The following is a 13878-nucleotide window of genomic DNA, read 5'->3' as shown; positions in this document are numbered from 1 at the left end:
CCCCTTTCTCATGATTTAGTTCTATTTATATAAGAATCAGTAATTATTTCTAAAAACTAATAACTGTAGAGAAAACACAAAGCACTATCAGCTTTCTACACGTAAATCAACTTTACTGTACGAGCTTTAAGGATAAGAGCTTTGAAAACTGAATTGCATTTTTATGGTTATGCTGTTCTCTTGTCATTACACATGCTTTCCAATGAAAAGCGATATTCTTTAAACAATCCTATTGGCAAAGATTTATTATACTTTTATGTTGAAGTACCAAAGGAATCCTTAAAAGTACTGATAGAACATATCATTGCTAGCTGCCTTCGATTAACATGGCGTTTCCTAAACAAGTGTATTTTTCTTTGTGAATTAATGTTGCTTTGAGAAAAATAACAGCTTGAAGTGATTTGAATTTTGAATGGGTAGTAAAGCGACAGAAACTTGAAGCATAAAATCTAAACCTACAACTCTATAGTTGGTGCAAACACAGCCTGGCAGCGCCGTGATGTTCTGATCAGGATCATCATAGCCCTCACAACGCTGCCAGGTTAGGCTCGCCTCAACTATTATAGTTCAAGGGCTGTTGGTAAAAAAAATGTGGTAAAAAAAACGATTTTTTCTAAAATTAAATGAATTAATTAACATACTAAGTTAATGTATCGGAAGAATCATAAATAATGATTAATTAGCAAGTGTCTTTCCATTAACATTAATTGATTGAGCTCTATAACGAGGAGAGTATTTTGACGAAGTCAATCTTAAAAAATGAAAAAAATATAGAATATGTATAATGTATATTGATGTAATATATAAGTAGAAAAATACATGTTTAAACCCCAAAAACTGGCAGCAATATTCTAGTGACATTTTTCATTCTTTTACTTAAAAAGGAGCCTACGAAATATTAAAAACTTTATCAGTTATTATCATGTCATGATAATACGACATAACTCTGAATTATTATTGCGTTCAAAAAAGTACATGACAAAATTAAAATGATGGATATCTTTTGTTTCATTACGTAAAGCAATTTGACAAATAGTATCAAACATATATTTACATAAGTTTTAAAATAAATAAATGACTTTTATTTATAAAAGAAAAAATGCTATTACTTAGTTAACTATTGACTAAGGTCTGAAAAACACGTTTTTTTTTTTTTGGGGGGGGGGGTATTTTTTACCAATAACCCTTTCTTAATAAAAATATTTTATCAAAACAAAAGTTATCGTCAAAAGAAAATTAAAATTATAAAACCTCACCAAAAGTGTTCATAAAAAGTTTTCCAAAGTGAGTAGATTCAAGCAAAATTGGTGGATCTTAGGAAAGATGAATGGACTTCATCTTTTGCATTGTTTGGTAAAATTTGGGTTAAAAAAAAAATAGTCTACGGGATAATACGAAGCCTCTACCTGTGGGCTTGGTTGGAACAAGGTCTACAGCGTATCAGTTTTAGAGATTCATTCATTGATTAATATGTGATAAAAAGTTTGTTATGGAACGTACATATCGCCAAGATTTGTAGAGTGTTAGAGCTTCCTAAGAGCTCAGTAGGAAATAGATGGACAGCGTTACAGTTATAGAGAATAACTCATGGACTGATTGCGGCAAAAAATGGAGCAAACATAACAACAAGATTCGTACAGTGCCATAGCTACTTATGAGTTTAACTTGCAAGAGGTAGACAGCGTAACAGTTAAGAGATTAATTCGTAGACTGATTTCGGAAAAATGTTTGTTTTGGAAAATACATATCAACAATATTTGTAGCGTCATAGCTACTACTAGCTCAGTTTGAACGAAGTAGACATAGCAGATAAACCGATTCATTTTTTTGTCTGATCTGTGATAAAAGGTTTCTTATGAAACATACATATCAACAAGATTTGTAGAGTGTCATAGCTACCTATGAGTTCAGCTTGCAAGAGGTAAACAGCGTAACAATTAAAAGATTAATTTGTAAACACATTGCGGAAAAATATTTGTTTTGAAATATACTTATCAACAAGATTTGTAGCGTCATATACGAACAAGATTTATGGCGTCATAGCAACTACTAGCTCAGTTTGAACGAAGTAGATGTGTAGCAGCTTTAGCGATTCATTTATTGTCTTATCTGTGATAAAACGCTTCTTATGAAACTACATATCAACCAGATTTGTAGAGTGTCATAGCTACCTATGAGTTCAACTTTCAAGAGGTAGACAGCGTAACAGTTAAAAGATTAATTTGTGGACTGATTTCGGAAAAACGTTTGTCATGGAAAATACATGTCAACAAGATTTGTAGAATGTTATAGCTATTACTAGCTCAGTTTGAACGAGGTAGACAAAGTAACAGTTTTAGCGACTCATTTATTGACTTATCTGTGAAAAAACGTTTGTTATGGAACATACATATCAACAAGATTTGTAGAGTGTCATAGCTACCTACGGCCTCTGTGTGAACGGGGTGGATAGCGAACAGCGCACTGGACACGATGCTTGAAGCTCCAGAAAGGAAGTGCAGGCACAATCTGGAAAGGAAAAAAATAAAGAGTCGTATTGACACTGCTTTAAACAAAGCGTTAACGATAAGTAACAAGAAAAATAACTACTGAAACCTGAAATTTGTATCGATGATGAGTACTTCATAAATAAATTTTTATTTGGAAAAATGTTGTCCAAAATTACATAAATGGTAAAAAGTAATTTTTAAACACATGTATAAGAATTTAGTTATTTAGATTCTTCTACATTTTAAACATTATCATGAATAGAAGTTTATTTAAAACAAAATGTGAGTGCTTAGAGGTGTACAAGTGCTTAATGTACAAATGCTAACGCATAATGTACACCACACATGGAGCTCAACGATCTGCAAGAGCTCAGTTAATTTTCAAATGCTTATGCGATATGTAATGAATAGTAATGTAAAAAAAGTAACTTGCATTAAAAATATTCCAAAACCAGACCAAAACAGTTACGGATAAAAACTCTGAAATAGACACCAATGTTAACTAATACTTTCTGCGTAGCTTCGCAGAATTTGGTACACGTGATGAAATACGTTACGATTTCGTAACGCAAAGTTATTTCAGGTAAGTTCATGAATGAGGGAATTGAAAAAATGTAACAAAATTTGCAGTAAAAATAACAGCATTTTTTAAATAGTATATATATACAGAATATAGTACAATCAACCAATCTTTATGTAGCCATCCTCGTTGCAGCAAAGAAAGCAATGATTTCACAAGTGTGCCCAAATGTGACCAAATATGCTTCCAAATGTGTGGACGAATCATGTGTTGTCTAGACTCCTGTGTTGGCGCACGAGGTTCAGTATCCAGAACACATTCGGAACACTTTTGAAACATATTCCTTCTGACGGAGCATATTCATAACACGTCATAATACACATTCACATATTAGGATCACTTTTTCTGAAACAAAGTGTTCCAAATTGTGCAGGTTTATTTACCGTGTATACAATAAAACAAATCAAGTTTTAAAAACACAATTTTCCTATTTTCTATTTCTGTTCATTTTCTACAATTTGAACCAAGATGTGAATAACACTGTTTTGTCTAATTTATGTGAATCTTTAAGGATTCTCTCAAAAAAATCCGTTAACGCGTTTATTTTACTTAAAAATAAGCACAATGTGGAACCATTTGAACTCAAAAGAGATTATTTGTTCATTTTAACAAGAGTAATTAATAACGAAACTCACTAAAGCACGGTAATATAATGAGTTGTCGATGAATTTCGACGCTCTGACTTCTATATTTTTACAAAAATAACATTACATTCGAAACAAATGTTTGTCTTCAGTCTGTGCAATTGACATAAATCGATTTTACCAGTGAATTAGCATATTAAGTGCCTTACGAAAATAAAAATAATTTCAAGATAGATTTAGGTTTCGGGAAGAGTTTTCTCCTAAGTAAACTAAATTTTGAAATATCGTTATTATTCTAATGTCCTGCCTTCTTGAGGGTAAAGAAACATCTCCTTTAATTTGTTTTTTAAGTTCCTGTTCCATTTAGGTTGCATAGCTAAGTTACACATCCAATAAGCTTCAGTTAGTCTGTCTTACTGAAACAGGATCTTTTACATTAATATAAATTGAATTCTTGATGTACGTTTACCCAGCCTGAAGCGTATAAAACTTTATTTTAGTTTAATGTTATCAAAAAGAATTTAAGATTACTTGTTCACAAAGGCCATCAATTAGAATTATTTACGAAGTTTGTTTTATTCTACTTGTGCTAGCGATATACTTTTGTTTATCACGGGTGCTCGACAGAAGTTAACATTGTTACCATTAAGTAAATTAGATGGCAAAATAATGGCAGTTAATAATTTGCTTACAAATAAGGCAAGTTGTATGAGTTTGACAGCTAAACGTAATTTTATACTCTGTTCATCCTTCAAAAATTATGAATGTACGAAATTTCAGTTGAATATAATATGATTTCAAATATCGTTGATGCATTTTAAAGTGGAAAATAGAAAAAAAAATGGTTTAAATCTCAACTAAAAATATTATCTATTTATTTAAGTAAATCTTATTAAGTTTCATAACTACCAATTACGTCGCTCTTAAGCATATCATTTATATTTTACTTCGCATAAACCAAGAAAAGGAGTAAAAACCTAGTACTTTTCATGTTTTTCCCGCAGACCAATTTCATGAAAACCAAAATAACTGCCAAAAGAAAACTATGATCGTAAAATCTTGGAAAAATATACATCCTAAAACTTTTCAAAATGAGTAGATTACGTTTGGCGACTCCAACAACGTCATTTTATCGTGCATTTGTTGACAATTTTTATCTTCTTTAAGTCATTACAGTTATAAGAGAAGCAATTATTAAATACGAATAAACTGAAAAAACTAAGTGTATCATTTTCTTTTTATTTTAAACGTTATTTTTTTATAAAAAAAAAACTGCAGATCAGAGTGGAAAAAACTCACTATTCCCCCCCCCCCCCCCCCCCAGCTATACGTTCTATCTGTCCGGCTTCAGCAGCACGGTTAATATCAAGAAGATAACAAGACCATTACGTTGACATTATTAATTAGAGCAGCGGTTCCCAAACTTTTTAGGTGACGGAACCTTAGTCATTTGCTTCTACTTAAAGGAACCCCAATTTTTGTTTATGATATAAGACAAAATGCCAACGATATAGGAGACAAATGATAAATACAAAAAATGATCATCATTTGATTACTTTCTTCTGCATTGATTCTTCTCTATGGATTACGTGAGAATTTTCGTATTTTGACAGATCAATACATTATAAAGTGCACTGAAACCACCTTAACCATTTTTGAAACTATATGTCCGTCTTTTTGTCTTTAGCATGTATTTTACCAATTTCTTGAGGGCGATTCAACTCAAAACGTAATACATGGAATTGAAATAAAGAATATGTGCTTCTCCATGTAATTGTGTTGATTAGATTTGGCACTAATCTCTTCAGAGGATGACTTTATGGAACTATTTTCTACTTTTGACGTGATTACTGTCTCTCAAACAATAACACAAGGATACGCATAAAAATTGGTACATATATGTACATCAGTGGGAGAGGTGCAGATAAATTCTTGCCATCAATCATTTCAAAGGGATGACACAACATTATGACCTTCTCGTCAAGCCTTACTTCTTCTTTCTCGGAAAATGATACACGAATTCAAGCAAAAACTGAAATACAAGTAAACCTGAACTGAAGCATTTGTGGATTCACCTTCAGTTTTGGCTCTTATTTCTTAAGAAAAGGACTCTGAATGCTTTTGTCGCCCAGCATTCACTTAAAAAAGTAAAACTGTCTGTTAATTCTCTTTTCTAGAAAAAAAAAACATGTATTTTTTAAGTACCCATTGAATGTTTTCTTATATGCCATTTCTCCGAGCTTACAAGTAGTTATTTGAGAGTATCAGTAAAGTGATGCATAGTTGGAAAAAACAATGCAGTTTCGGATATCTGCGTTAAAATACTTTTTCGAACTCTGCACTGCGAATGATATTGCTTTGCAAAGTTAGAATTCGTTTCACAAGTTTGCAAAAGGCTTTCTTGTAAGCATGAAACATATCTGTGCAATGCATTTTTCAGTCTCTAAAGAGAAAATTCTTTTTTATCTTTGTTACTTTCCTTACAAATATAAATGTTAATTACCTTGTGGCTTTGATATCAAGACGTTTGACCTTGCTTGGATAAGTTTTTTACTGCTAGGGGAAAAAGGGAAAAATTCTTACATTGGCACAATGCAAATGAAATCACCACAGAGTGTAACTGCCAATGCAAACTGCATTCATTATACTAATTTTAAAAACAGAATCCTTTAATCTCTTCTCCATCAGAGTTCGAGTTATTGGACCCAAACAAAAGCATACCTCCTTAAAAAAATAATTGTCTGTAATGAATGTCCGTTTTCTTTTCCTTCTTTCTTCTTCTGGGAATAGAAAGTATTGCATTGCGATGTCTGTAAAAATTTTATGCTGAGCACAAGGCTTTTTTTTTTTTGTATATCGATGTGTGTAAGTTTTTTAAAAATATTTCTACTTGTTATTTGCGAGTCATTTTGGATTATTTTGCAATGAAACGTCTCTTACGTATCGCTAATTCTCTCAATATTTAGGCTTCATTCAAGCCAAAGTCACTGGTAAGAAAGTTATACTATTATTTTCAACACTTATTTGTATTTGTACACTGAAAGAAATAAAAGAATTTCGACATTTAGCCTTACGTACAATACATTTCTCTGCCAAACGTCGTGAAATGACTATTACGTATAATGCTGTTTTTTTATGCATGAAAGACAGATGGTAAAGACAACAAAAAAGTAACAAACTGCTTTCATTTCGTAAATAATAATATTCTATTATGTTTCTAATCAATAGAGAAGTAATCAGACGAAAGTTTATTTACATTTCATTCCTGCACTACTACTTGAGAACTACCGAGCAACGGTTTAAAAAGTAACAAGATTCAAACAAACATAGTTTCGAGAAATATCGCTAATAAAATGAATTGAAAAATGAAATTCAATTTTGATGTTTCATAAAAACTTAAATAGCATGACGTCGCTACATTCCGAACCAAAAGAACAAAAATAATTTCATTTTCTCATTATGCTGAGAAAATAAAGGACTTCACAGACGAAAAAAAAAGAAATCTCACAGAAAATTAATTTGCCAGCGAAAATTAATTTTTGAAATTGAATTACTAGAAATGTTTGCGTCAACTAAAATAAACATTTATCTTATTAAGGTTTGTATGCTGTCTTGGAAAAAAAGAAACACATAAATTTTGGAAACAATTTCCGTTTTATTTACACATTTGTCTTCAGACAGTCAGAAATTTTAAAATTAATGTACCTGAACACATATGTAAATAAACAACAATGGCTTTCAATTTATTATAATTTGAATTTATGCCCGATTACCGCAAGTAAATATTTTATAATAACATAAAAATTGAATAACACAATGGAAAATATATTACATTTTAATGTATAATAATTCCCTTTTCCCAAACTAAATACAGTTCCATAATTAAGTCTAAACGAAAAGCTTTGTATACTGGTATATGTATGTATTTTTCTCATTTGCTTTAGAAAACTCGCATTTCAATCAGAAACTTGCTTTAATGAACGCTTGATTGGGGAAAATAAAAAGGAGAATTTCTATGTCATACTATTGTTCAAATTTCAAATAGCAAAATATTTTGAAATTTCAAATTTAAAAGTATATTTTTAGGATTGAGAAAGTACTTAGAAGTAAGTTACCACCCCTAAGCTAGGGCAAAGGCAGAACTACAAGCAACATACCAGGTAGGCCGCTTATCATATCCTGAGACTGCAGGTTTGTTAGTAATAGAACTCATCAGTCTGGAATATTAAATAACCTAGCTGGAGGCAGACGTTATCTCATTAGTCATCAATGCGATGACACCTGCCTCCAGCTCGGTTATTCGCTGGTCATGACTATTGAGTTCTAATAAGAACATAACTGCAGAAATCGACTAAGATAACCGGGTTGTCTGGTACATTGCATGTAGTTCTGCCTTAGCCCTGACTTAGGGCGGCAGCTTACTGCTAAATACACAACCTTTGCTTTCAATTCATAAGTCGAACCGCACCATGCTGCGGACACTCGCTGGTGAGATAAATTAACTTTATCTACCAGTTTGTTGGCACTCTCAGCTTCAATGAGATGACATCGACCTACAGCTCGGTTATTCACTATTCCTGATTGATGAGTTCTAACGAGATCAAAACTGCATTCTCAGTTTGTGATAACCGGGCTGACTGGGACATTGCATGCATTAAGAAAGTGTTTTTCATAAACAAGATGTTCAGTGGTTTCAAAAATATATATATATAGTGCCTTAAAAGCATGATTAGGACAGCTAAAAGGTGTAAGTTGAACATGACAAAAAAAAAAAATAATAACAATAAGGAGAAGAAACAAACAAGGAAACAACGAGAATTTTCCTGTTTGCCCTGACAAGTTTTTTCCCAAACAAAAAGAATGTAGGTGGATTTTTGTAAAGTTTCTGCTTAAAACTCGTGCGAAGTTCAAACTTCATATGAGGCATTGAGAAGCAAAGGCATGTAAGTGGACACTTTCATGTTTTGAGTAAAAAACGTTCAAAAGTTGCGGTCGTAGTTAGACTTTCATTGAAAAGTTTTTCTAAATCATGCTGTAAAGCAACCTGCCAGAGCTAATAGTTGTATCTCTTGCACCAAAACAGAGAAGAGGTTCACCTACCGTTTGTACTGATTATCTCGAAATTTTTAAGTGTGATGTTTGCATACCTTAGCTTCTCACTGCCACAGGCCAAACAGCAGTAATCAAAATTAAAAATTTTCTGACCGAGAATGATCTAGACGTTACAAGGCACTGTCACGGGAATAGTTACTTCTTGCTAATATTTACATCAACGCTGCAACATAATTGAATAATTTAATCCCTTACCGTTGTCATATGAAGCCTACGAAGACATACATTTTGGTGTTAATTGATAGCTTTTTTTTCTTCTTCTTAATTTTTGATTAAATATTTTTCAACAGCATCTTGTCACAAAGTGATGTATCATCATACTCCTCTAAATGAGTAGTAATAAGTCCGTCGATGTTTTTATTGAACAATAATTGGTGTAATTCGCTTAAGGACTGCAGTTGTGCAAATCAGATTCCAACTAGTCTGGTATCCATGACTTAGGAGTTTTGATAGCGTAGGAAGAAAAGAGAATAAAGAAATAAGAATGTCCAAAAGCAGATTTTGCACACGCTAAATTAAAATGGGTGCATTTTTCTACATTCAATTAAAAAATAAATAAATAAATAAATAAAAACTGTGAAAGACCCGCGGATAATCTGGTCGCCGATAATCGGGAGTTAAACTTCTGTGTAACAGTATCAGGTACAGATCACATCATACTGTGTAACAGTACAGCTGATCACATCAAAAGCAGTAGAATTGCAGCAATTTTAGACGTGCCAGGATCATCACAAGGTGGTACAATCTGTACAATAACCACATGCTTACATCCAGTAATGACAACATTTATATGGTGAAATTCAATAATTTTCAAAGGGATCCGGTGGTATTAAGGCGCTCTATTTAGAGAGGAGTTATTGCAAAAGTTTCGCAACCCATGACTTATTAAATACTTCACAAGCAATGAATGTCAGCTTGTGTTTTCGATTTACATGACGTTATTATGGACCATTATTATGTGCAAATAAAACATAAACGTTGGAGAAAACAGCTTTCTTATACGAAAACAACATTTATTGAATAGATAAACTAAATTTCAAACGAGATATTTTGGAGCCTAACCGGTGAAAACGTATTTCAGTAGATTTTCGTTTATATTTTATTTTTGGAAGGAGAAAATTCCAGACAACAAAGTAGCTAAATTATATTGCAAGGTATCTAAAAAATATAGTTTAGGCGAACGTGTATGCATTCCATTTTTCTCCCTTGAAGCTCCCAAGCCGTTTCCCGGAATAAATAAATCTGCTCCTTGCCCGCATTTCGCCTCTACATACATCAGGCAGATGGCTAGCGTGGAGGGATAATAGAGTTTACGACGACGTATGCCCAAAACAACCCGGAGAACTGAACATATAGAACCATTACTTAGGCTCTCTCTGAATAAAAACTTATCGCGTGGAACAAAAATGCGCTCGCCAAGTTAGGTAGAAGATTTATTTGACTAGACTTGAAGTAGGGGCTAATTTTGCGACATAAATAGGAGAAAACGTGGTTGTTTTGTGGATCCCCGTTTAATAAATGGGAGATTTTGTTGATAGTAGAGTCGGCTCATTTGTTTAATATCCTGTGCTTCAGGAATTTAGGGTTTGTGTTCTATTTACATATTTGTTAACGAAATTAGCACTGGAATGTTTTGTAATATGTATATGTATTTATATAAAAAAACTTTTTAAGATTATTTGGTGCAGTCATTTTGGTGCAAGGGTATTTGGAGCTGATTTCGTATGAATTTTGTACCCCGAGTTTAAATATGACATTAGTTTTGGCACAGCAGCTTAAATGTTTAAGTTATAACATTGAAACATATGTGGCATGGGTTTAAGGTACATCCATAGATTATTTAATCTATGGATGTACCGAAACACGGAACTTTTATTCCTACTGATTATAAATTAGAGCTCAATTACCAAGCAGACCAATTGGACTGATGGCCAAGGATTTTTAAGGACCCCCAAAAGGCTAAAATTGTAGAAGTCTATTATTTAGGAAAATAAGAGAAAATTAATGTACTCGTCTCTATTTATTTACCGTTTTTTAGGTGTACAAGTGTAGGATACTCTGCCTCTGAACAATAAGTATTCTGAATGAATAGACTGAATGAGTAATTCAACTACACTGATAGTTCAACACCTCAACACGCCTGAAACCATCACTCCTGGTTCTCCATTAATGCTTGCATTTATAAGGTTTAACTGAAGATGACCCCAGAAATTTTTTTGTTAAGGGTCACCTACTATATTATTCGGGCCCTGAAAATACTTATATTCAAAGATTCAACTCGTCACACATCACGCGTAGAGCATATATGCAAAGCAAGAACTTACAAGTCGACCTTAATTCTTTGAAGCGTAGTTACTAAACTTGCCTGATATTTACTCCATGTAGTGAATTTTTCTAAACGTAACAGGACTGCAGACTGATAATAGGGCAAGAGAGCTGGAAGCCAGAACCGCGCCTTCGCAAACTCCAGACGTCGCGTACGACCTCACACATAGGGAAGAGTTAAAAGGAGAATCAAGAGGCAGAGTCAAAAAGGCTCCGAGCTCTACCAATAAAAAATATTCCAAATGAAGAGAATCTCTCCAGTTAAAAAATTCTCCCGGACCGCGCGTTCATCAGGGCCTGATTATGGTGGCGGTGAAATTACAGTGCACATTGAAACAAGCAATCCTCTCACTGCCTGTCTAAAAGGAAAATTTTTTCCCTTGTTATATCTGAACAGGCTATTCAAAAACGGAATCTTTTACACTGAAAACACCTGTTGCTAATTAATGCATGCATTAGAATTTTTCTTTCTGATGGGGAGTCGTGAATGCTGTTTCGGTATGTCTATAAGCGCATGAAATTTGCTATTCCCCATTTTAGATCTTAAGGTTATGTTAATGTTGTAATTTAATTTGTGCAATATTTCTTTTTGCAGTTTTAAATTCTTGTTCGTGGTAATTCGAGTATTTCATGTTATCATACCTAAAAAAATACTGTAAGCACATTTGCATATAATTTCAGTTGCGCTTAATATTAACATAGCAGACATTTTTTTTTTTTAACTTTTGAGTTCCAAAAGGTAACGACTTGACCATAATTACTCGATTCCCCCTCCTTCTCCCCTCCCCCTATTTCTTTAACTATTTGTGCGTCAACAAAAAACTTTGGACAATATATTTGTTTTAGATATCATATTCATTGCCTTTAGAATTAGTGGTTTCACCGGAAGGGGATTGCAGTTTCAGATTTAGAATGGAATTATCCTCTGTATAGTCATATTAGACACTAAAATCGCAAAATACGATGTAGTTCTGATTTTTTAATATGTTGTTTGGGTCAGTTAGGGTAGTGTAAACCTAAGTTTGCAGTTTTCAAAAACCTGTGCTCGCTGCGTAATTCGCAAAAAAACTACGAAATTTTCGGACTTTTTTTAGTTTTTCCTTTTTGACTCCTAAACATTCCAACTTTTGATGCTAAATGTCGACACCCGTTTTAAAGTATATTAAATTTTGAACAGTTTAAGCTCAAGCGTTTTTCTGTGCGACCAATAGTTTGGGAGATATTGTACTTCAAAAACTGGCCACTTTCGGCAAAAAATAAGCTTCGTTCACATTTCAAGCCAAATATCTACATAAATTTCTACTCTACAAGAAAAAAACTGGACATACAATTACAGTAAACTCAATTGGCTTTCATATAAGCCAAAATTGAAGTTTGTAGATTCATTAATTCTTTTGCAATCGCGAAAAAAAAAAAAAAAAAATCAAAACATTCGAATTTTGAAGAAATTATACAAAATACTTTTCAAGGCAATATGGTAGCTCCTATTCTAAACGAAGGGGCAAAGAATGATATAATAAGACTCTAATGTGTGTTTATATAGGTTATGTGTGTTGGCGAAACGCGGTGGTTATGAAAAAAATTAAATAGGCCAATAATTGACACCCCTAAGCAGGTACCGCAAACATTCTTTCTATACATTTCTATACATTTCACAATGATGACTTTTCAGCCGTATTTCGTTTTTCGGCTTGAAAGTTACCTACCTAATTTGATTTTGAATAGATAATATTTTTGAACAAAAGATTTTCAAAACAAAGCACTTCCCATTAGAATAAAAGAGATCTGGACAGGAAACAGAATGACTTCAAAAGGGTGAAATTATATTTACATTTCAGTTTTTTCATCAAAATGTATCATAAAAATTAACAGCACTTAATGTTTTGGTTTTTATGGTGTCATTGATTATACGATCGTACTCCTGAACTGAAAAAAGAAGCAAGTGATAGGTCGATTTCTTTCATTTTATTCTTTTTTTTTCTTTTCTGTCGATTAGAATGGAAAACATGCTGTGGGAAGTCTTTTGAAATTGCAGATTGCACAGAGCTGAGCAGATAAGACCAGCTCTGCAACAATAGCATACTACCATATATCCCTTCTTGCACTAATATGAGAAGACATCTGAAAAGGACGGATGAGGCTGGTTCGTTTAATGATGTGATTGGTGAGGAACCAATCTGAAAATTTATGTTGATCTTCAACTAACTCAACTCTGAGGCACTGAATACTGTCACTGGATATTGGTGGATGCCTCAATTCCATGCAGAGCAACTAGCTTCCTCTCTACAGCTTCGGCTAAAAACTCACTATGACTCACTTCAGGAAGAAAAGCTGTGGTGGCCTGGTAAACCCAACCCCAGTTCAGTTTAAAAAACACCGCACAGTTTCGTTTTTCTTAGCCAGACATAGGAATATGTGGTATCACATTCACTAACTGCGTGAAGAAAGAGTCTGAATCTAAGAGCAATTCCATTTTTTCTCGGTTGAAAAAAAAAAGCTGAATACAAATTAACTGAACCTAGGCTCTTTTATGGAAGGTAATATTTTGAATGTTTAAGACAAAAACAGCGAAAAAGAACAAGTAGATTCACATCCTCTCCTTCGATAGCTGTTCGGAGAATGCTTCAATCTTTCTCTTGTTTTTTATTTTTTTCAACGACCTCATGTCCAAACCTAGGGAGCAACTCGTTATTGAAATGTCGTTTTTTACACGATTTGGAGAGCCGTATCTTCTGGAGCACTCTGATGTTGAGAAGTCAAATGTAATCATATTGCTCTCGCTCACAGT

General features: G+C 33.2%; 1 protein-coding gene across 1 annotated transcript in view; it reads right to left on the bottom strand.

Moving 5' to 3' along the window:
• LOC129223974 (protein O-mannosyl-transferase TMTC3-like) overlaps positions 1 to 13878 on the bottom strand; it is a 182023-nt gene that overhangs the window by 126471 nt on the left and 41674 nt on the right. The window contains exon 3 of the mRNA XM_054858360.1: positions 2427 to 2508. Within this exon, the coding sequence (XP_054714335.1) occupies positions 2427 to 2508 (82 nt within the window). The remainder of the gene's footprint in view (positions 1 to 2426; positions 2509 to 13878) is intronic.

The sequence above is a fragment of the Uloborus diversus genome, chromosome 6 (genome assembly GCF_026930045.1).
Source record: "Uloborus diversus isolate 005 chromosome 6, Udiv.v.3.1, whole genome shotgun sequence".
Classification (NCBI taxonomy): Eukaryota; Metazoa; Arthropoda; class Arachnida; order Araneae; family Uloboridae; genus Uloborus; species Uloborus diversus.
Note: the sequence above shows the minus strand (reverse complement) of the source record. Positions and strands in the feature narration are given on the sequence as shown.